Raw genomic sequence first — 23,998 nt, forward strand, 5'->3', positions numbered from 1 at the left:
GAAAGCCCGCCTTGTCCCCAGAACAGGGCTGGCAGATGCCACCAGGGGTGTGAACGTGAGGGATGCCCTCATCTTAGCTCGAGGGTCCCACATGCTCTACAAGATGTCAGCTTTTTGGGGTAGGCTGGCGTGGTCTGAGGGGACATGTAGGGAATACTCGCTAATGAGTGCTGGGGCATTCTTGAGCATCTCATAGAAGGAGTCCAGTGTCTTACGGTAAAGACTTCGTTGCAGGACGAAGGGCCGGAAGAGGTTGAGGGGCTCGGCCCTGAGCACGGCCTCCGGGAGTCCCATGGCCTCAGGCACCTTGCGGTTGCCGATGAAGAAGTGGTGGAGTTTCTTCTCCAGCAAGCTCTTCTCCAGGAAGCAGAGCAACTCATGCAGACGAGCGTCCAGCTGCCCTGCCTTCCAGTCCGCTGCCTGCCGGAGGAGTAGGAGGTGCAGCAGGGCCGTCTTCAGGTGGTAGCTGCTGAGCCCGCTGGGGCCGGTCAGGCGGCTCTGCTTGGAAAGCAGGAAGGAGGCTATCTGCAGGCAGCTGAGGTGGCAGGCGCCCTCGGGCAGCGCCTTCAGTGTCATCCTGAGGAAGTGTCGCTCGTAGACAGCAAAGGACAGGAGCCAGTCTGTGCTGGAGGCTGGGGTGCCCTCAGAGGGCTCCCTGGGAAGGTGGGAGACAAAGTACAGGTCCGAGTCATCACACTGGATCACAGGAATCAGGTTGAAGGGCATGAACTTTCCTGAACGGAACTTGATCTTCAGGGACCCCGGGCTGTCCAGCTGGCCAAAGGCCAGGTCGAACTCGTACTTGTGGGCGATGCCGTGCCAGGCTCTGGTGAGGGCCGTCTGGAACCACTTCATGACTTGCATCGTGTCCAGGTACAGGGAATCTGTGGCACACAGCAGGTTCTCCATGTCGCCGCAGGGAGGTGCCATGCTGTTCCTGCCGTGCAGGAGACACAGCATGTCTTCCCCAAGCTTGGTCTTGCCACAGATGCAGCTCAGTGTGTCCCCGTCAGCGCGGACCACCTTGATCTGGCCGTAGCCCTGGCGATCCAGGGGCACTGAGCGGCCGGAGCACCAGAGCTCTGGGTGGAAGCGGTAGGGCTCGGGGGGTGTGAAGGGCACAAAAAGGTGGCACAGCAGCGGCCTGTCCACCTGCCAGTTCTCATACATGCTGTCCACGCCAATGAAGTCCTCCACCTCCATGTCAGTGTCCCGGTTGCAGAGGCTCCTCAGGGCTTCCAGCAAGTCATCTACGAAGCCTTCCAGGAACTCCCGGGTACGGGCTGCATCGGCCGTGGCCCCCCGGATGCAGCGCTCATAAAAGTGGCCAAGCGTGGCCTTGTTGGGCAGGGTGAGGCCCTGCAAGGGGGTGCCCCCCAGCCCAGGCAGCTCATCCTCCTCACCACCCAGGCACTCAGGTGAGGGCCCCTCCTGGTGGTCCTGGCGCCACACCTCGATAATCAGGAAGAGGATCATGCAGAGGGTGCTCCAGAGGTCCCATGCCACACGTGTCTCATTCTGCTGCCTGCCCTCCTCCGCCACCTGCTCCAGTGCCTCCTTCTCGGCTGCCAGCCGAGCCACCTCCTCCTCCAGGCGCAGCTGCTCCAGCTGCAGCTTCTCCTGGTGCGCCTGCATCTTGCGGATGATCTCCTCCTCGTTCTCAGGGACCGTGGTGTTCTCCCGCGGGAACAGCAGCGGATGGTTGATGATGGCCGTCACCACCACCAGACACACGCGGAACAGCCCCATGGCCATGGTTGAAGCTGTCCTGGGAACAGAGGGAGACAGATGGTTACACCAAACTTCCCTCAATGCCACTTCGTCCCTGGACCCCACACCAACCTCAGCCCCTCAGGGCTGATTAAGGTCTTAGTTCTCCCACCTAACCCATCGAGAGCTCCCTGCGGCTGCCTCAGGAGCTTCAGTCTAGCCATGGAAGAGCCCCAAAGGCCTACCCTGGGGTAGACATCTGTTTTTGTCCTACCCAGACATTCCTGGATGGCAGCAGCACCGCACTGTTCCTGGGGACCAACCCTTTTCTCCTACCAGTCCTTATGGCCAGGGCGAGGATATACCCACCTCCAAGCTCCTGGGATGGGCTCAAAACCCAGGCCCAAGACAATCAGACATTCTGCCGCCCAGCTACAGCTAGAGCGATTGGTTCTGGGGTGAGCATTTGATCCAATTCGGACCAATGAGAGACAGATGTAAGGTGTGTCGGGCCCAGTGGGAAGAAAAACTCATCCTGTTGCGAGTTTGGTTGCTAGGTTGCTGAGGGAACAGGATTATACCTGCAGTGGGCTCTCGCGAAGGGAGCCCGCCTAAGAAAGACACCAACATAGAGGAAAGCAGAACCCCCCTCCCCACACTCAGCTCTGCTTGAAGGCATTGCTGTCTGAGCTCTTTAGTCATACTAAAGAAACCCTTTTTAAGTCAGTTTGAGTGGCCTTTCCACCACTTGAAATCAAAATAGTCCTGAATAAAATATCCCCTTCTCTCCCAAGTGAATGTCATCTTCCTGCAATACAGTAAAGCCTAGTGGTTAAGGGAGAAAGGGCTAGGTTCCAAACCAGCACTGTTAACTGAATAGCTGTGTGACGCTGGGCATGTTAACACACCTCTCTGAGCCCTGGTTTCCTTACTGCACAAGGGGAAAGCAATAGTATCTCACAGGGTCACGGTACTGATAGATGCAATGATACCTGCAAACTGCATGGCCCAGTAACCAGTGCATAGCACATATTCACTGAACAATAACTTTCGGAAGTAGATTTGAGCCCTTATCCTCCTCTTCTGTAAACATCTCCTTCTGACCTGGAAGAGCTTACCCCAAATTCAGACACACTTTCCTGGCTTTTGTCTTTCCCCAGGACAATACTGGTGACGACCAGAGAGCAAAGAGTCACTAGTTTCTTCTCACCAGGCATCTGAACTTTAAATCTGACTTCTTAGTTGTGAAAGGAGGCACTCTGTTCCCCTAGGATAAGTGAATTTTTAAGCCTCAAGTGACTTTTGGAGAAAGGCTAATCCCTACAATCTTTGCAAATCAAAGTGTGGTTCATGGACCAGCAGCTGCAGTATCTCCTGGAGCTTGTTAGCAATGCAGAATCTCGGCTCCACCCACACCTACTGAATCGGAATCCACATTTTCATAGCATCCATATAAAAATCTGAGAGGCACTGTCTTACGCTGCAAGCCTTACTTACACCCTCTCCTCTCCTCAGCAGGAACCCTGGGACTTAACAATCTGCTATTTCCACACTGAAACTACCCCCCTCCTTGCTTGGGACCTCCGCAAAGGAAGCAAATGGCCAAATGCAAATCAGTTGAGGTCCTGAGGTTGTTGAGAGCACAGGGCTCCTCATACCATGCCCTGGTGCACGCCAACACTGGCTGATAGGAGCTATTGTGCCAGCCTGAGCCCCATTCCCTTTGGCTTGAGCCCCTGACCTGGAATTTGCACAATGAAATTCTTGTCCTAATGGTGCCTAGGACAGGGATTTGCTTCCAGGTATATACCTCTGCAGGCTGTCCCTGGCAAGTGGCAGTATGGAGATGGACTGAGTTGGCTGCTGGTCACGCCTAGACAAAGCTTGCTGCTCAGATGTGACTCAGACATTCCACCCCATACACAACTGGACAGGTCTGCAGGAACCAAAAGGGTTGGGGAGTGGAGAAGGTCCGTCCTCCACCCTGAGGATTCTCAGTGTGGGCCTCAGAGGTGAGCTCTGAAGCGCTTACAGGTTTCCGCTGGAAGAGGAAAGCGGGGACAGGATAAAGTGGAGGAAGTCACACTGCAAAGTGGGTGGGGTAAGGAAAAAGTGCAGGGGGCAGCGAGCCAGCTTTCCTTCCCCAAGCCAAGGAGCAGCTTGCTGGATAGTGGCAGAAACAGGTCAGCTTGGTTTCTACATTCGACAAACATCCACAGAAAGTTTTGCCAGGGAGGGTCCAAGGCATAACTAACTGCGAGGCTGGGTGATTAACATGGGTGAGAATGTTAACACAAAGGTGGAGAGTACTCATAGCAGAATATCAGGCAGCAGCCAGTTAGGAGATAATTTGGGGGGTTTTAGGGTCCTTCAAGGCACCTGGATCACAGGCAGCCACCTTTGGACACAATGGGCCTTGACCAGTCACCGTAATGGCCCAGACAACCACCTACCCAAGTTCCGTGTCAACTCAGGGCAGGATGCCATGAACAGGGGAGTGGGGCCGTGGGCAAGCCCTATGGTTGGGAACCCTCCCTGTGTCTACGCCACACTTCACGGTGCTACTTGCTACATCCTCATTCCTGCCAGAGGAGGAAGAGCTGTAAGAGCCTCCTTGTATTGGTGCAGGCAAGGTTCAGAACTCCAAACCAACTGAAGGGACCAACTCTGTGTGCAAGGGGAAAGAGGATAGACTCGAGAGGAGACAGACTGGGTCAGAACCCAGTATGTGCACCTACTGGAGGTGACTTCGAACAAATCACTCCACTTCTCAGAACCTCAGTTTCTTCATATGCAACATGAGAATAATCATATCTGCTGTTATAAAGCTTTAACGAGATAATGCATGTAAAACGCTCAGCAACAGGCTTGCCCCTGAGCAAGTTTTCTTATAAAAGAAACTGTGATGGGATGGAAATACGCAGATGACCCTGCCTGCTGGGGTTCAGGGTAGAGTGCGCTGCAGACGCCCCTACAAGGAACTTTGGCAGGAGGTAGGCAGCGAATAGTAGCACTGATAATTGTAGGATTACAGACAAGACTCCACAGAAGCACCAGGGAAACAGGGCCCAGCCTGGGGAAGGACTGCAAGGAAAGGGGGCCTGGGCTGTAGACCCAGCAGACCTGTGTTCTAACCTTGAGTGACTACAAGTGGATCACGCAGCTTCTGCGCTCCCACGCTTTCCCTGTGAGAAGGAATTAATAACACTGCCTCCTTCACAGGGATGTTGGGAAAGACTAGTGAGATCATATACCTTGGGTGCTTAGCACCGTGCCTGGCACAGGGCAGGCTCCTTCGCCTCAGCATCCACCTACTTCTGCTTTCTCACCTGCTGAGCACAGCAGCCCTGCCCGAGCCCCAGGCACGGAGAGTAAACACACGCTCAAAAGTGCTCTGAAAGCACAAGATGTTCCGCTGCTATTTCTCTTTCTTGGCACACCCCTGAGTCCGCCCTGGCCCCCAGCAAAGGGGAGAAGACTTCAGAGCCTGGGATCCTCCTGCAGGTCAGGGGTTCCCTCTGACTCACTTTCTGACGTAAACCATCTCCCCACTTCCCCGGATCCAATCCCAGCTGTCATTTGGCTCCTCGTTAAACTCTGCACAGGCTGGCTCTGTCTACAGCACCCTATGGGATAGGACAGGCTGAGGCAGAGAATAGGGCTGTGGCCGCTCAGGGCCCACTAGATGGGGCTCAGTTTGAAGCCTCTGCTCCTTCCTCCTCCCAAACCCAGTCATAGAGACACCGCCCTGGGGACCCCAGAGGTCAGAAGAACCTCCTGCAGGCCAAGGGGATTCCAAAATAAACCTTAAAAACTAGTTCATGCCATGATGGGAAGGAGGAGCCAACAAACCCCATTATACCCTCCTCCCTCTGGAATTCAGGCACAACTGACCAGCATTAACATTAAAACAGAGATCCTAAGAGTGACAAAACAGACTCTGTAGCAATAAGATACCAAATTTCAATGCAATATAGCATCACATGAGATAGCAGGCCCTGAAAGAAATCAAAGTATTTTACCCCAAAATATAATTTCTTTGACATATTTTGAAATGGCCCTGCAAAGCTGTCTATTGTCAGGAAAATCTACATTCTGTACAGTTTCCTTCCCTTTCCAGGTCTCTTCCTGATCCAGGAGAGATTAACTAAGAGTCTGGCACCTTTTTAGGTCTAACAGACATGTACCATCTCCTCTCTCTGAAATCCGCTTCCTGGGACTTCATCTACATAGTAAGAACCGTGGTCTCCATGTCCCTTATCCCAGACACTCCTTTCTACTGATTCCAGGTCTTTAGATAATAACTTACTTAACTCATTCAACCAACTACCAAGTTAGAAAATCTTTGAATCCACCTGTGACCAGGAAGTCACTCCTTGCCCTCACTTCAAGTTGTCCCATCTTTCTACACCAAACTAACATATTCCTTACACATGCATTGATGAATGTCTGCCTGTAACTTGTCTTTTTTTGGGGGGGGTGGTGGTGGGGGAGTAAGTCTCATTGTGTTACCCGGGCTAGAATGCAGTGGAGTGATAGCTCACTGCAACCTCCACCTCCCAGGTTCAAGCAATTCTCCTGCCTCAGCCTCCTGAGTAGCTGAGACTACAGGTGTGCCCCACCATGCCCAGCTAATTTTTGTATTTCCAGTAGAGACAGGTTTTCACCATGTTGACCAGGCTGGTCTCGAACTCCTGACCTCAAGTGATCTGCCTGCCTCGCCCTCCCAAAGTGCTGGGATTACAGGCGTGAGCACCTGGCCTGCCTGTAACTTCTGTCCCTCTAAAATGTGTAACATCAAGCTGTAACCCAACTGTCTGGGGCACATGTTTTCAGGATCTCTTGGGACTGTGCCTCACGCCTTGGTCACTCAAATGGGTTCAGAATAAATCCCTTCAAATACTGTATAGAGTTGACTTCTCCACAAAAGGGAAGGAAGCAGGGCATTCTGACATTCTGATACAGGACGGGTAGTGAGGAGCCTCTCACAAACCATGGATATGTGTATATGTGTGCATGTACTTGCACATACCAGTACATGCCTCCCCAAAGAGTACCCTACTCCCAATTCCAAGGATGTCCACCTCTGCCTTGGCCCAAAGTTCTCACCTCTACCAGGCTCTCCCACACTTGTGGTCTGAGACATCAGCTGGCGGGTTTGGCTTTGAGAATAAACCTGTGTCACTTGGTGGGTTTTTTTCTGTCTGCTTGCCAGGAAGCCAGCAGGAAGCCTGCTGAATTCCTCTCCACCTCCGCCCTTGTCCACAGAGGGGGGCAGCCCATGCAGTTCACAGCTAAAATTAGCCTGGTCACGGGGCGACAGGGGCTGAGGGTAGAAGGAAGCTTCTGGGTGGCCCGGACAGAGGGCTGCAGGTGGCTTGCCAGGACCAGTGGTTTACTCAGACCCTTACTCTGAGGCTGGCCAGAAGCCAAGACCCTGGGGGAAATCCAAGACGGCTTCCTTCCTTCACTGAGGTCCCTCACTCCTGGGTCCCCCAGAGCCTGCAGCACTCCCCACCATCGCTTAATCCAATAAACACCACAAAGCATTGTCTAACAGCCATAGCTCTCCCCTTTCTCAAGCCCTCACTAGGATGTACTGGGCACTGCACACACTGACCACTGTAACCTTCTAAGAGGTGGGTGCCATCCCCGTTTTGCAGATGGGTTAACCAAAGCCCAAGAGACGAAGTCATTTTCTAGCCACAGGACTAGAAAAGCCATAGCTGGGCTGAGATTCAAGCTCATTCTCTCTGTCTTTGCCAGCAAAGTTCAAGTTTTTCCACTGTGCTACATGTACGGAGCACATACTGAGTTCGAGGAACATGCTGGACGCTTCAGGGCCTGCGATGATGAGTATGGCCTGACCCCCGGTAGCAAAAGCATTACAATCCACGTGGGAAGGTAGACAGCCACTACGTATGGAGTCCCCAGACAGAATGAGATGTGGGGCACAAAAGGCACTTGAGCTACAGGCTGCAAAATGCAGAGGAGGGAGGGAGCTTCCTTCCTGTTCTCTGAGGGCCTCTCCTTGTCTGGTGCTCTCCCTGCCCTCACCTGTTGGGGAGATGTCGGTGTGCAACCCCTTGGCTCCACCTTTACCTCCTCCTCTCCTTCCAGACAGAATTCCTACAACCAACCAGGAAGAGTAGGAGCCTGTGTCCGGCCCCACAACTTGTTCATCACACTGCTTTTGCCCCACTGCCCACCTCCTCCCACCAAGGGTTGGCTGACCATAGCCTTAAGCAGCAGGGGTCAGGGTTGCAAGGATGCCGAGAAGAAGAGGAAGCGCGGCAAGCCCAGAGCCGCAAACGCACCCTTTCCACCTGCTTTCCAGGACCCATTTTCTTGGCCGCCCGGTATTCCCTCTGGGACAGTGGTTCTCAACCTGCTTAGCATCAACAGTGCCACCTGGCAACTTGTTAGAAATGTAAATTTTCACAGGCAATCTCTGACCTGCTGATCAGAAATTCCACAGCTGGGGCCCAGCATCTGTGTCTCAACAAGCCCTCTAGGTCATTCTAATGCCCGCTCATGTCTGAGAACCATCCCTTCCCAAACCAGGCATCCTCTGGGTAGGAGGGTGGGGCTCCTGCAGTGTTGCAGCAGCCCACATCCTGGAAATTGCCAAGGGCTTGCCCAGCACGCAGCCTGACAGATGCAATTAGCTCTGCTAATTACAACAGCAAAAGAAGGCCTGGCCCTGGCGTCACGTTCAGAGCCAAAAGGAGCAGCTGATAGGTTTCCTTTATGAAATGGAATAAAGGACTGGCTGATGGCAGGGGAAGGCGCTTTTAGCCCAGGCCTTGGGGGTGACTTGGTTCCCTTTCACTCTCTAGGTTCTGGGTCCTCCAAGAAAGAAGGAGCCAAGGGAGACCCGGACTGCCATGAGTTTGGGCTGAACTCCTACTGTATCCTGGCCTTGTGCTGCAGTTTCTCAGCCCCAGCTTATGAGGTACACAGTTGTTTGGGGGAAAAGCAAGCCAAAAATTTAAGCAAGTCAGAATACAGAGTTGAATTTGGGTCTCTTTATTTTACAGAGGTAGAAACTGAGGCCTCAAGAGGAGCCATGCTAGGCCTGGAGGGTGGGTGGAGTGGAAGAGGCAGGCTGAGCATCATCCCGTGGACCCTCCCAGGGAGCACCTGGCAGTGATTCCAGCACAGAACAGGGGAAGGGTGGTGAAAGCTGAAGATGTTTTCATGACTAGCCATTTACGAAGCAGGTACCCGATACCAGGCAGGATGCTAAGTACTCTGCATGTGTTTTGTCACTTAACTGTCACAACCTCATTTAGGTAGTCGCATTAAAACTCTTACAGATGAAGAGACTGATGTTCTGGGAAGGTCACTGGGTGGCCTCTAGGATTTCTGAGTCTGCAGTGCATGACTGAATGTGAGCAGCACCTAGGCTGAGTCTGCCCCTCCCTCTGGTCTCCTTCCACCCCCTCAAGGGACTGATGGAAAACTGAATGAGTCCCTTCTCTTCCCTCCTTGTTGCCTAACTCAGGACAGAGGAGACAGCACAAATGGCTCAATAACACTGGCTCTGAATGTGTCACTGCTCAGCCTGATTGGCTCCCATCCTTCCAGGACAGTGGGAGAGGAGAAAGGCCTTATCCCAGTAAGTGCAACGCCTCAGAGCTGCTCCCACCAGGGCATCTCTGGCTGGGTCCCTCTTCACTTGCATTCCAAATGGGGACAGGAGAGGGAATATAGGGGGGCAGTTGAGCAGACTGGGGCTGGAGGCTGGGCCCTGGAAGGGAAGGGAGGGACAGGCAAATAAAGGAAGTGAGGAAAGAGGAAGGAAGAGGACCAACAAAAAATCATTGAGAAAGTAGGTGGAAAGGGTGCGTTTGCAGCTCTGGGCTTGCCGCGCTTCCTCTTCTTCTCGGCATCCTTGCAGCCCTGACCCCGTGCAGTCACCTGAGCCCTCTCCCACTGAGCAGGACCATCATGTTGGCCAGCTCACCTTCCCCAGACCTGCCACCCTGTGGCCACTGGGCTCCTTCCCTTCCTCTCTCCAGACACCTGTCTCGAGGACCTGGGTTGTAAAATCAAGTGTCTGGGAGGGCCAGGCCACAGGGAAAATGAGCGGGGCTGTGGTGGACAGTGAGAGGAGGGGACACTGGTCAACTGGATGGCACATGCTTCGTCTGAAGGGGTGAGTCCCCATGCCACACATTCTGTGCACCCGGAATGGCAAGATCTTTTTTTCCCTAAGAAAAGCCACTAATCTGGACTTTATCAAAATCCTCTCATTTTTAAATGTTGGCTGCTATTTCAAAAATTCTTTAAAAACCATGTGAGCAACACTGGGTGCACTGGCTCACACCTGTAATTCCCAGCACTTTGGAAGGCTGAGACAGATGGATTGCCTGAGCTCAGGAGTTCGAGATTAGCCTTGGCAACATGGTGAAGCCCCGTCTCTACCAAAAATATAAAAAAATTAGCTGGGTGTGGTGACCCATGCCTGTGGTCCCAGCTACTCAGGAGGCTTAGGTGGGAGGATCGCTTGAGCTTAGGAGGCGGAGGTCACAGTGAGCTGAAATAGTGCCACTGCACTCCAACTTGGGTGACACAGTGAGACCCTGTCTTGAAAAGAAAAGAAAATGAAATAAAATATGTTAGTGACCACCCAGAGCCTGTGGGCTGTGGTCTGCAACCCCCCATGAAGCGTTCCTCAAGGTAACCCCTAAGCCGGGACTCTCCTCACTCCTACCCCATCAGCAACTGCTCAGCAAACCCACTATTTCCTCTGAGTCCATGACTCCCTGAAATACCGGCTCCACCTTTCTCCCCAAACCTAGGCCTGACTCTACTCCTGTGCCTCCTCGTTGGCCGCAGCAATCACACTTGGGATAATCCTAACCAGCACTTATGAGGGCTGACGCTGTGCCAGGCCTTGCAGGAGCTTAGTGTAAATGCCAGGGCAGATTTTCTTCCTTCCCCATGGCCTCTGCAAGGACTAGAAGAAAAGAGAAAGAGGCTTTGTTGGGTTGGCATCCTGATGACTTTTTTTAAGTTCCTCCCTCTTCCAAGAGCGAGCCTTGAATACACTTAATGCTTTGGGTGGGTGGGACCGGGCACCCCCTGAGTCCAGCCAGTGTGTGCACATGCGGACAGCAGAGGCTCACCTAAGCCAAAAGGCCTAATGGTGCCGCACTAAGGAGCACTTGGTATTACAGTAAGGTCTGTGGGCCCCAGGAGCCCTGACTGTCCCTCCCTAACCCAGGGGAGAGCCCAGACTGACTGAGTGGGATGCTGGCTCAGAAGCACCCGGGGGTCCGTCTGGACCTTGGTGAGGTGGGGCAGCAGGACAGACAGCAGAGAGGGGAGAGCTCCAGCCCAGTGCCCACCTGAGGTGGCCCGACCGCCGAGCCGGCGGGGAAGGACACACGGGGCAGGAGCTGCCCTGTTTGCTCCAGCGAGCCTCTGTTGTCTGCACGTGAGCACGCTGGCTGCACTCACAGGACGTGCTGCTCACACCCGTCCAAAGCATTACGTGCTCTGAAGGCCCACTCTCAGAAGAGGGAGCGGTTTCAAAAAGTCACCAGGATGCCAACTCTATCCTCAGGACTGGGTCATGGGGGTGGTCTGCCAGCCAGCAGAGGCACAGGAAGGACAGGGGGCTGGACTCTGCCGACTCTGGGTGGGCGAGCCACATCCTTCCTGTTCCCGCTTCTCCGCCGGCTGAGCAGATGGAGAAGGCAGGGAAGCCATGCTCTCCCAGGAAGGACAGAGTGTCCCTCCGTCCAGCCACTCTGCCTGCCTCCCCCAGCAGGACATCGCAGAAATCTCAGCATCTTGGGACAGACAGACAGACAAAGGCCTGATCTCTATGGCCGGGTTGTGGAGAGGACAGTGAGAAGAGATTACAAGGAGTAAAACAGTGGCAGAGACAAGGAGGGGGCTCCCCTGCAACCCCTGAGCTCTGGCCCACACCTCCTTTTCTCCCACCCATCCCCTCCAAGGCATCTCAGATACATTCAACTGTGTGGGTTGAATGGCAGCCCTCAAAATATACATCCTCACGCTAGTCCCCAGCCCCTATGAATGTGACCTAATTTGGGAAAAGGGTCTTTGCAGATGTGATTAAATTAAGGATCTTGAGATGAGATCATCCTGGATTACCTGGGTGGGCCTTAAATCCAATGACAAGTATCCTTATGAAGTGACAGGAAAGAGAGACAGAGGAGAGGTGAGGGGAGATGGAGGCCGGGATGGGAGTGATGCTGCCACAGCTGAGGGTCACCTGAGCCAACAAGAGCTGGAAGAGGCAAAGAGGGACTCTCCTCTAGGGTATCCGGAGGGAGTGTGGCCCTGATACCTTGATCCTGGCCTCCAGAACTCTGAAAATAAATGCCTGCTGTCTTAAGCCCTCCCGGTGTGTGGCAACTTGTTGTGGCCACCTCAGGAGACTACTGCAGTCTCAAATCGCGAGGCACCCTCCTCTCTCCCAGCCAGCTCCCCTTGCTGACCTTCCTCTTTGTTGGAGTATCTCCAGTCTCCCCAGCCACCTCTCACCTGGCCTTTGCTCTGCACCAAAGCCCGGGGATTCCATGTGAAATGGTATCTCTCTCACATACTGGCCAGCATAGGCCTTTGGGGTCAGCTCGTCTGAGCTCTCCCTAACACCCCAAAACCCCCAGTTAGCTCCCCAACCCTGCACGTCTCCCCTCCCCATTTCAATGGAGTCTTGTTTCCATGGGACACAAGTCAGCGCTTTAAGAATGTTCAAGGCCTGGCCCAACCAGCCTCAGAAGTCCTCTCGGTGCCCGCTCTGCCTGGCCCGGCCACTTCAGATCATCTCCTGTCCCCCAGATACCTCCTGCACCTCCCCACCATTTCCGGAAACATCCATGCTTCACCTCTGTGCTGGCCGAAACCCTACCCAACTGACCTCACAGCAAGCCCATCTCAGAAACTACTTCCAAGGAGCCTTCCAGGATCCCAAGACAAATCCCTTTCTTCTAAGGGATAGAAGAACAGGGGAGGGGGACATAGGAATTAGGCCTCACTAAGCGCAGCCAGGCCCCTCATGTAGGTCAGGTGGTTCTGTAGATGCACTGGCACACAGCAGGTACCCAACTGTGGCTGGTCCCGTGTGTCTCTATCTTTGAGTTATTGCATTTAACCCACGCAGCAACCCCGGGGGAGGGGGCCAGGAGCCTCACATCCCTGGCAGGAGCCCAAGGCGCTGAGAGGTGGGGCATGTGCCCAAGGTCGCACAACAGCCTGGCTCCAGGCCCCGTGTCACCCTGGTGTGCCCAACGGCTGCCTCTGTCCTTGTCTTGCCCCATCACCTTCCTCACTGTGAGCTCCTCCAGGGCGAGGGCAGGGTCCTGTTTGTCTTTGCATTCCCCTGAGCAACTGGCATAGACCTGTGCTCCGTGCTAAGGACACACACTATCCTGGGGGCCCACAGCTGACACCATGCACTGGAGGCACTGCTTTCACACGAAAGCTCCCCACAAATGCCCGCCACTCGCAGGAAGGAGGCGTCTCCCACAGCCAGCCTGCGGGGGAAGGTCTCCCTTGGCCACCAGGACTCCCACCTCCGGTTTCTATGCCTGAATCACAGTCCCAGCAATGTGCCCTCACCACTTCCCGTTGTCCTACATTGGCTTGGTCTGGGCTCATATTCCTCCGAATTTCCCCTAGCCCTGTGGTTGCATCTCACCCACAGGGTGCTGGTTTGGAGACAGCATGAATACCCACCTCAGGGCAGGACATGCCAGAGTTCCCACGAGTCGTCCCCTTTCTCTCTCTCCACCCCATGATCTCACACCCCCTGCCTCGAAGCAGAGCCACAAACGTTCAGGCAAAACCACACTTTCTCGGTGGGGCAGGGAGGGGAGGCTGCACGCGACGCAGGCTCCGCACAACAGCAGACACACTGACTCAATGGAAAGGGGAAGGGACTGGAACAGAACCCGGGAGTAAACACAAAGGAAAACAAGGAGGGAACAAAGCCCTCCCTTTGGCCACTCCCCGCCCCCTCCTACTTTCCCCCTTTCACCGAGAAACTGGGATGGATGGAATTAAATAAAGGGCCAGCACCCAGCAGCCACCTTCCTTTTGACCCCTGGATGGGAACAAAGACAGCCCAGCTTAGACAGACACCCTGCCTCTAGGAGATGGGGGAGGATGAACCCCCCAAGGCCTTGTCCATGGCCTCAGAAAGGCTTGTTCCCCACCACAGCCTCCCCACTCCACTGGTCTCTTACCCACGTCCTGGCTTCCTGAGATTCTGGGCCCCACACAGCGAAAGAAATCCCAGACTGTTCTTCTAAGCTGAGTCCCCTGCAGCTTAGGCGGTACCTGACACAAAGCCTGGGCCCCAGCTGGGCTGGGGAGGGCGGGGAGGGGAGAGGAAGGGAAGCGCTGTGGGCCTCCTGCACGCATACACACACACACACACACACACACACACACACACACACACGCACGCACACGCACACTCTCCCTGAAAAGATCTAAAAACCCCTTTCATCTCAATAAAGGGGAACAGTAACAGACACAAAGACAAAGGGGAGGCCAACCCAGCTGTAAAAAATTAAGAGCGTCTTTGCTTATGCTCTGCTGCAGGGATCTGGGCTGAACAATAGAGCCGGGCCTCTGCCAACCCTCCTACACCAGTTAGTCAGAGCAAACCAGTCCTCCTCCTCTCTGGAAAGCAGAGGGCCCACATGGTAAGGCTAGGAACAGTTAGCAAAATTGCTCCCAGAACTACCTATGACGACTCAGAGTCACACTCCCTACGAATTGCACAAAACAACCCTACTATGACATCATTTTCTAGCCACAGGAACGGAGCAATAAGGTGTGATGCGGGTGCTCCACCGAGGCTGTGCTGGCACCCAGTAGGTGTCCAAATAATGCCTGCTGAATGCATGGACCCACACTTGTATGTGTATCAGTCAGACTGAGGTGGGCAGCAAGCAGCCACTGATAGTATCAAGTTCACATGGGCTCATTTCCACTCCTAAGGTCATCGAGAAAGAAACAGCCCAAAGCTCATCAGCTAAGAAGAGCTTAACAGTTTGCAGAGGCTTAGAAAACCATTGCTAAGGAGTCAAACTCTGGAATCCGACGGCCTGGGTTTGAATCTTGGCTCTACCACTTGCTATGGCAATAGTGTCCAATTTACGGCCTTGTGGACCATCTCACAGTCACTCAGCAGGGCTTGGTAATGATACTGCTGTTGGCACTGGTACTGGTGCTATGGTCGGGTCTCCCTTTGGATTTGTTAAATCGTCACAGTTGCATGTTAAGGAGTCCTCTGGGAAGAAGTGGGTGAACGACATCCCTGCAGCTCCTCCAGAAGCCTGGGGAGTATGACTAAGTTGTCTCCTCCACCTCCTTGTCTTCTAAAGGCCCCAGGAGCTGACACAGAGGAAGAGGAGGAAGTTTGGAGACCTAGGAAGGTCAGCAGCACCCTCCCTCGCTCCCTCCAATCTGGCATCATTGACACTGGCAGCTCTTCCATTAGGTTCTGAGTACCCAGCGATGGAAGAGGGTAGATGCTATAATGATGAATGCTTGCTGAATACATGAATGGAGTTAGAATTGGGATAAGAACCTCACTCACTGCCTTTACTCCCAGGAGCAGGAATCTGAAATTCCTGGAGTGAAGTGGGAAGCTCTGGATAAAGTAACTTCTATGTTCTTTCTTCCTGGGAGGCACGCTGCAGTCAGAAAAGCAACGTGCTAACAGTGTAAGTGCCTGGGAAAATGTAAGCAAAATCCCTTCCAGACGTAGCCCTGGAGACAGAAATGGCTGCAGCCCCGTTTGGTCTGGACTGGCCTTCATCTAATTGCAGGCGGACTCACTGCCAACGTTTAGAAAATGGCCCAGGAATGAACCCTGACACGTTTGTCTGACCCTCAGCTGCCGTGCCGTGGACATCTCCCTTCTTGCTCAAGCTTCTTGTAGAAATGGATGATAAACAGAGGATTACAGGGTAAGAGAAGGAGCAGAGAAGTAATTCTTCTTTCAGGAGAAAACTGGACAAGCCTCAGGGCCCTGACACACCACGGGAGGGTTTAATAAATTACAACTACTGCATCCCATTTATTGAGGCTTAAGCATTGTGCAACAATGCTTTACACGTATCATTCTCACATTAAACCTCTGAAGCAGGCACTTATCTCCATTTTACAGAAAAGGAGACTGAGGCATAGAGGTGAGGCCACCCACCAACATCATAGAGCCAGGATTTGAATCCAAACCTATCTGACTTTCAAGCCTATAATCTTCCCATGAAGCCACAAGCTGTGCTGCTCAGTGACTTGGTATCTGTGAAACATTAGGCGTGTACCTATGGACTTTCCTCGCCTGGACTGTTTAGGGGAGGGTAGGTGACAATCTAGACGAAATGTGGCTATGAAGCAGGGAGTTAAACCTAATGAACTTATGAGACTCCTTTCTACCAAGATTCTGTGAGGGTGGCCTGGGCTATTTGAGATAAAAGGAATGGAAAGCCTTCTCTGCAAAAAAGGGAGTGAGGGCTCTCTTGACACTGGCAGGTAGGTATGTGTTGGGGTGAAACATCAGGAAGTGGCATGAGTACATCAGGGACATTTTGGGGCAGCACACAGGGGTAGGACCCAGGCAGCCCCTGCTCTCCTACCCTGCAGCCCAGGCATGCGGCACCCCTGCCTTCTTGGGAACTTTGGAACAAAGTCTCAGCAAACAAAGGACGCGTTCATAAACTTCAGGCGGGTCCCCTGACGGCTGCTAAGAGGCTATTGAAGCCGGTTCTCATGAGAACAGTATGTTATGAGTACGTGCTTTTGCACCAGCGGGCAGGGCCAAAATAATGACAGCACCTTCCCTGCTGCTTTGATACAGGAGGAGGGGGCGAAGGTTGGGGGGACTCCTGCATCAGCTTCAGGGAAATGAAAGGAGAGAAAGCAGTAGCAGCCCAGGGTAGTATCCAAGCTGAGCCCCTCTTCCCAGGCAGTGAGCGTCCCACTGTGTTATGCACCTGGAAGTGAGTCATTTGATAATTGTGGGGCTTTGTATTTTTCCTAGGGACTTCCAGCAGAGGATTGCAAAATGCTAGGAATATTATCAGGAACTGGTTGTTACTGTGCCCATTAAACAGAAAAGAAAACTGAGTGCTGGAAGGGAAAGCCTTTCCTTCCTTTCATCCTCAGATAGCTCAGGCCACACTCACAGAATCTCTTGGCAGAAGGAGTCTCCAAAGTTCACTAGGTCTGCTAATATCAGAGTGAGTCACAGCAGGAAGGGACCAGAAGGCTCAGGCCTGGAGTTGGTGGTCTGCTTGCTGTCTTCTCAGTTTTGACACTTAAACTTTGTGGGATTCTTTATGCCATCTGTATGTTTTCTGGGCTATGGTGTCCAGATGCCTGAGGTGGGAGAAAGAGCCTAAGGCTCTGGGAGAGAGCAAATCTAAGTTCGAATCTCTTCTCTGTTGTTTTCCGTTTGGGGCAAGTCCCTCTGAGTCTGTTTTTTCACCTGTAAAACTAGGATAATACCCACCTTGAAGGGCTGTTGTGAGGAGGAGAAATAAATACGTATAAACCCCTAAAATGGGGCTTTGATCAGTAAATGAAGCCACTATTTTTTTTTTTACAAGGCCATTCTACTTATATGAACAATATCATATCCATAATGGTGGATTCAGGACCAGATTTGTAAATAGAATCACAATCTGCAGGTTAATGATACTCTAATTTTCAATTATAAATCTGAAAAAGCTAGGTGCATACAAGAATTAGGGCAATGACTTTAGCCACTGATACCCCGGACATCAGAAAAGCACCTGAAGTTATGCCTAGTTGCACAAAACAAAAACTTTAATCAGGCGCCTTCAAATGGAAGGACAAGGCGATTCCTGAAACCTCTAGAGAGAGACCTACTGTATCATCTAGTTTTTCATCTTTCTTCAGGGCAGGGAGTCCTCCCTTTCCTGCCTCCTTCGTCTCCTGTGCTGAGGTTTGGCAGCCCTTGCTTAGGAGGAGCAGCAGGCATCACCTGATAAGATGTGACAGAAACCACAGGTCACCAAGTTAAGAGCATCAGAACTGCTGAGTGACCTCAGCCTTGTAAACAGTGCCATCCCAGGGACAAGGTGGACATCCATGGCTGCCCCCTCTGACTCCACTCCCAAATTAGCAAGTATATCTCAAGCACATCCAACTGAAAGCATTCCATGAATTTAGTTTAACTCATCTAGAATTCCACAGGGAATGCTAAGCTGAGTGAGGTGAACTGTGAGACAGGATTCCTATCTCCAGTTGGTCCTGCCTCTTGGGGCAGTGGATTCCATACACTCTTCCTCTCCATGTGCATTTCATCATAAGGCTCCACAAGGCCACTGAATCCCTGGCACGGGCCGTGCATTAACATAGATGCACAATGGCTGCTTGATCAATGAGGCCCCTGTAATAAGGATGTGAGTATCCTATTTCTCACTCTCTTTTGTGGGGAGGTTGAAGAATAGAAAGTCACTTTTCTGATGGCCCCAACACTGCTCCAGCCTGCCCTTCCCCTAACCCTCCTTACAGATCCAGGCTGCAGGAGGCCCCCTAAGGAGTCCCGCTCAGAGAACTGAAGGAGACGGCAGCTGTCAGCACTGGGCTCTCTGACCCAAGGCCTAAAGACACGCCACCAACAGACGCAGCCCAGATCTGAAACTGCAGCACCTCCCTCTTCTCTTCACCCTCCCGCTAACTGGGCCCATCCTCTCCCCAGTCTCTGAGAAACATACCTGTGAACGTTACACCTTCTATGTCTCTTCCCTTCAACATGCGTCTTACACTTCAGGCCGATTTTTCACCTCCCCGTCCATCTTAGGGTGGAGGCGTTGCCCTGAGCAACAGTGATGTCACCTGCAGGGTGCTTCCATTTCACCGATGTCACGGGGTGAGCCTAACGGATGGGGGGGGATGCACTCTCTGTGGGAAAATGTCACAGGTCCTAAACTGTTGAGGAGGGGTCTGCAGGCCTCTTGGGCACTCCCAAATAACCCCTTTCCTCTCCCAGAAGAGCTCCTCACCCTTCCTTCCTCTCTGGACGCCTGTTGGAGCTCAGGCCTCAAATCTGACTTTCCCTCTGCCAGAGTCAGCCAAAAGATCAGCACGAGCAGCTCCAAACAAACTGCTGGAAAGAGCACTGAGGATAGATGTCCTCCCCGTCGAGGATAGATGTCCTCCCCGTTGAGGATAGATGTCCTCCCTGTCTAGGACAGTCTAGGCCCCTACAGCCTTGTCCTTTGTCCAGACCTCAGAGGAGGGAGCATGACCTGATGGGGAAGTTGGGGCCCAAGTCGGCAGAGAATGCAGACCTCCAATTGACCTCTGCTGTCCCAAAGAGCGCACACTGGCCAGATTTCCAGTCTGCGCCAAGCACGGTGTTCAATGCCTTCTGCGCATTGTCTGGCTCAACCCTCCCCACAGCCCTGAAGGTCATCCCCATTTTACTGATGATGTTACCGAGACTTGAAGAATCAAGGCACCTGCCCAGCTACTGAGAACGCCCAACAACTGAGTGGTGGAGCCAGGATTCAACTCATGTCTGCCCCACTTCAAAGCCCGTGAAGTCACACCTCCTTGGCTCTGGGCACCTGGAGATGCGGCTCACTAAAGATGAGCCATGAAGGGCCTGGACAGAGACCAGAAAGAGCCCTTTAAATCCAAAGAGGCCAGCTAAGCAGGGCAGGTTGCCTGAGGCAGCCAAAGCAGGCACTGCTTTAGGAATGCTTCACCCTTGGCCTACACAGGGGATGCAATAACTGGCCAGCCTTGGGCCAGCCTCCATGCTGATTAGGGACCATATATCCTTGCTCTATGCTTGGCTTTCTATTGATCCATCCAGGTTACCTGATGCTCTTGATTTGCATATAGCATTTACTCTCATTGCCTGGCTCTACAACCCTGAGATTGTACAGTAGTTACTGAATTTACACACATGCAAATCTATGTCTCTGGGAGCTAATGCTTGCAAAGCACTAAACAAATAGGTAAATAAAATAAAAAATTACTACATTATGAAAGAGGAAAGGGAGAAATGCTACCAGGATTTCTCAGGGAAATAATGTCCTTGAGGCACTGGCCAAGGAGATGCCCACAGCCAGGCTGATCTGAGTATCCAGTCTACCTGGCAGGTATCTTTCTGCTGGTGAGAGGGCCGCAGAGGTAGACAAAGCCCTGCACTCTTGGACATCACTGTCCCTCACCCCCACCCCATGGTCCTCCTGCCTGGTTCTGACTCCAGCTTTGATAAGCGCAGTCCACCTTCTGGTCTTTGGTTTCCCATATGGCTTGTCCAGGACACAGGGAAGAGACAACATTCAGTCTGTGTGATGTTTGCAAAGTCTCCTTGCAAATTAATAAACCAGCATTCTGACTCCTACACCCACTTCTGGGAGCTTTCTCAGGGTGAATCAGTAGCTCGAGTCCAAACCACTCTGAAAATTACGGAAATCGGGTTTCTGAGTGGGCACAGCTAAGAGCCATCCCCTGGGACAGGCGACGTGATCCAGGTAAACACCACCCTCTGAGCAATCTGCTGGGCACCAGCTGGCCCCTCCCAGGAGGCATCTTGACTTCCTCACTGATGAGAAGCCTATTTTGTTTAAAGTGCCTATTGACAGGGCATAGTGAAATGCTCGGTTCCAGCTAATTAAGCGCTCAGCTGTACGGTGTGGAAACTAAGCGATCATGTATATGGAGCTGTGATATGGAGTTTCAGGAAGGGTTCCTGGACGAACTTGGGAAGGGCATTTGTGGGTGAACAGGACTTCAACAAGGAAGCAAGAGACCACAGATGGGGATCAGGGGTTTGGAAGGTCGGGACAGTTGTCTCACCTCCTTCCACTCGCTGTCTGCCTAGGTCAAGACCCTGCGTGCAGCCACCGCCGGTTGCCTCTGAGCCACACCTAGGGGCACTTACTCATCACCCTCATACCAGGCCCCAAACTGGATCTGCCACCTCATACCGCCCCAGAGATTAAGGAAAGTCACTTGATTCTTGGGCCAGGCTCCCCATCAGCCATCAAGGCCCAGCTTTGCCTCTTTCTTTCCTCCTCTTCCTCCTGCCAGATGAATTTCCCTTCCTTCCTCCACCTGGGCTGAGAACAGGTATTTCCTCCTTTGAAAAAGAAAGAAAAAGGCAACTGTTCTTCCCCCTTTCCCACAACGGTTGCCAATTAAATTAGCTTTTTAAGCTTAAGCTGCTTCTTGGTCTATGAATGTCCAGTGATTGAGACTCACCTTCCAGGCTCCAGAACACTTAACATCCCTGTGCCTCAGTTTCCTCATCTGTAAAATGGAGTTAACAATACCTAACTCATAGGGCTACTGTGAGGATTAAATGAGTTAATACAGGCTAAGTACTTTTGGGGGGAAAAAAAAAAGCCTGGCCAATGTTAAGCCCTAAATAGTGGTTGTTTATCAGGGCTGCTGTGAATGGTGGGCCAAGCAGTGTACTGCTCAAGGCACTTGGCTGAGGGGTGAGGATAAATCCAGCTCACATGCCACTTGCCCAGCTACATGGCTTGGCTATGTCCACTCAAATAAGGCCAGTATTTCTAAGAGGCATCAAATCCCATCCTCTTGCCAAGACGGAGCACCTTAATCTAATTCATGCGAAGGACTGAATGGGCTAGCAGCAGCCCTGGAGGTTATCATGAACAGTTCTCAGCATCCTCGTGGCTCTGTACTCCTCCCCAGCAAGACTGGATGACAGAAGGGTCCAGGATGGCCGGTGTCATCCATAATAAAGTACTTCTCAGCTCCCAGAACACTTGGAGCACCCGCCCCTCCCAAGCAGGTTCTCCATTAAAGCCCCACAGGCTGCCGTGCCACCTCATCCCTGCTGGGGCGGACTCTCAACTCCAAATATGGAACCTGAGTCTTGGACTCTGAAAACACCTTCTCCTGCCCAGTTATTATTTTTTGGGGTGGGGGCAGCGGGGCATGGGGGGGGTAGGTGAAAGCCAGGGTCTCAACTCTGTCACCCGGATGGAGTGCAGTGGCATGATCCTAGCTCCAACCAAATGATCCCAGCTCTAAGCCTCGAACTCCTGGGCTCAAGCAATCCTCCCACCTCAGTCTCCCAAAGTGCTGGGAAGACAGGCATGAGCCACCCAGCCCAGCCTCTCTCCTGTTGACGGCCACCTGTCTCTGCTGACAGCTGTGAAAGGAAAATACAACCTCAGGACCCCAACCTCAGGATGCCAAAGGGAAAAATTAAGCTTGGGAACTGAGCCATGCAAAAAACAAAACCGAAAACTGGGTTCCTTTTGTTGCCAAACAGATAGCTATAATTTCACATGCTTACTTTATCTTATGTAAAATGTAGAGTTACTGAGCATGAGAAGAATGCACCCAGGGAGAGCAGAGAGTCAGTGTAACTACTTCATGGTTACCCACAAGTGGAGAAAATCTGAAGGCAGAATGGCCTGGAGCAGCAGCAACACACACGAATTAGCAAACAACGGAAGCCACTTAGGCACGTGGGCTGGAGGGAGGACTCAAAAACAGTCTATTCTGTTCTCATAAGGGGGAAAGACAGCAATCCACTTTTCTGATAATCTATTTTCAGGGCTAACCTGGGCCTAAAACTGCACCAACCACGGATGAACGTTAGCTGGCAGTCAGATAGACTCGGTTTGTAAAAGGCAAGAGCCCTGGGTCATAATCAACAAAAAAAAACAAGAAAATAGAACGCGATCCCAATTTAGATCCAAAAGACCGGAGTGCGGATTGCGACCAGTATCTAGTACTCTACTATTTGTGAAATGAGACCAATATCTGGTACTCTACTAGTTGTGAAAGTGTGCTTTTCTCACACCAGGAGAAGGGCAAAAGGCAAAATGAGGTCCCTGCCTGGTTCCGTAAAATACTTTACCTTCCTGGTCGGCGGCAATTTTTTTTTTTTTTTTTTAAAAGAGAAAGCATTTTGGATAGTGAATCCGGCCCCGGAACTCCTTGAGTCTTCACCTGGCAGCCAGAATGGCGAAGTCACAGGGATGGGGTTGAGGGTGGGGTTAGGGGTGAAGTGGCAGAGTTATTTGCAGCCTCAAGAGCAAGTCTGCATAGCGGGAGGTCTGGTCCACTAACAGTCCCGAAAGAGGAAGCGCCGGGGACTTTATCCGGCCTGAAGCAGCCCCCTAACTTCACTACCAGGAACCGAGAAAAAACAAACTTCACTCCCATTCCTCCCTTACAGGAAGGGAGGGAAGGGGAAGGGGAAAAGGGGGCAGCAAATGAGCAGGGCGACCCCGCTTTTCTTTCTGCGGTAGCGCTCTGCTCAGGATGTGAGAAGTAACGGGTCACCTGGGCACTACGAACAAAAACGTGGTCCCGCTCTGGGCTCCCAGGCTCCGCGCGCCTCGAGGAGGAACTGCCCGCAGCCTAGCTGGAGCGAGCGCCCGCGACGCATTCCCCCGCACGGCGGGAACGAGACGCGTGACCGCGGGGAGACAATGCGCCCGCCTGGGCACGCGCGCTTTAAGGGGGTCTCCAAAGTCAGCCCCCACCCGGGGGCCGAGCAGGCGCCCGCGATCCCCACACCCTCCTGCGCCCCCTCTCTCGGCAGCCATCTCCCGCACAGCTCCTCCGAGTTCGCGATCTCCATCGCGCCCTTCTTCTTTTAGTACACTAGGCTGCCCCGGGACTTACGATTGGCCTGGGTCCCGGTCCCGGTCCCCGCCGCGGGAGGACGGCTCCAGCACAGGCTTTGCGCGCGGGTCGGGGGCCGGGGTGCCGCAGCTTGTAGGTGGCTGCGGCGGAGCTTGCGGCCCTGTACTTAGAGGGTCCCGCCTTCTGGCCTACAGCGGCCGGCTCTCAGAGTTACTCATTTCCTGGATGTCACAAAAACTTTTTCCTCCTCAGAAGAACAAAACACCCGCCTCTACTCGCGGCCGCGGAAGCTCCTTAAGGAGGACCGTGTGGGTTTTGGTGGTTGGGCCCAGGGTCCGCCGGGAAGATCTGCCCAGTGGACCCCAGAAACTTCCCCCGCATGGCAGAACTGGAGAGTGATTGGGAGAGACGGAATCAGGCCACTCTAGCAAACTGGAGCGAGTGGACAGGGGCCCGGAGAGGACGCCCTTAAAAGTCGTTCTAAGCAGCGGAGCGGAAGGAGTTAAGTCCTTACAAGTCTGGGAGAGTTTTCTGCGGCGCGTTTTACAAGTGGCGGAATTCATGGGGCCACCTATTTAGTCTCTTGGAGGAAAATATAACTCTAGACATAACGCCAGCCTTTTTCTCTTTTGCAGCTTGAAAGGATTAAAATAACTCGCTTTTTTTTTTTTTT

The 23,998-nt window shown here is 52.8% G+C and overlaps 1 protein-coding gene across 1 annotated transcript; it reads right to left on the reverse strand.

Moving 5' to 3' along the window:
- Positions 1-93: 93 nt before the first annotated feature.
- Positions 94-23,499, reverse strand: ITPRIP (inositol 1,4,5-trisphosphate receptor interacting protein). Its single transcript, XM_050804913.1, is given in 3 exon segments — positions 94-127; positions 130-1,768; positions 23,365-23,499. Coding segments are annotated over 2 exon segments (1,647 nt in total). The 5' UTR covers positions 1,756-1,768; positions 23,365-23,499; the 3' UTR covers positions 94-106.
- Between the last annotated feature and the right edge of the window lie 499 nt (positions 23,500-23,998).

This window comes from Macaca thibetana, chromosome 9 (genome assembly GCF_024542745.1).
Source record: "Macaca thibetana thibetana isolate TM-01 chromosome 9, ASM2454274v1, whole genome shotgun sequence".
In the NCBI taxonomy this organism is placed as follows: Eukaryota; Metazoa; Chordata; class Mammalia; order Primates; family Cercopithecidae; genus Macaca; species Macaca thibetana.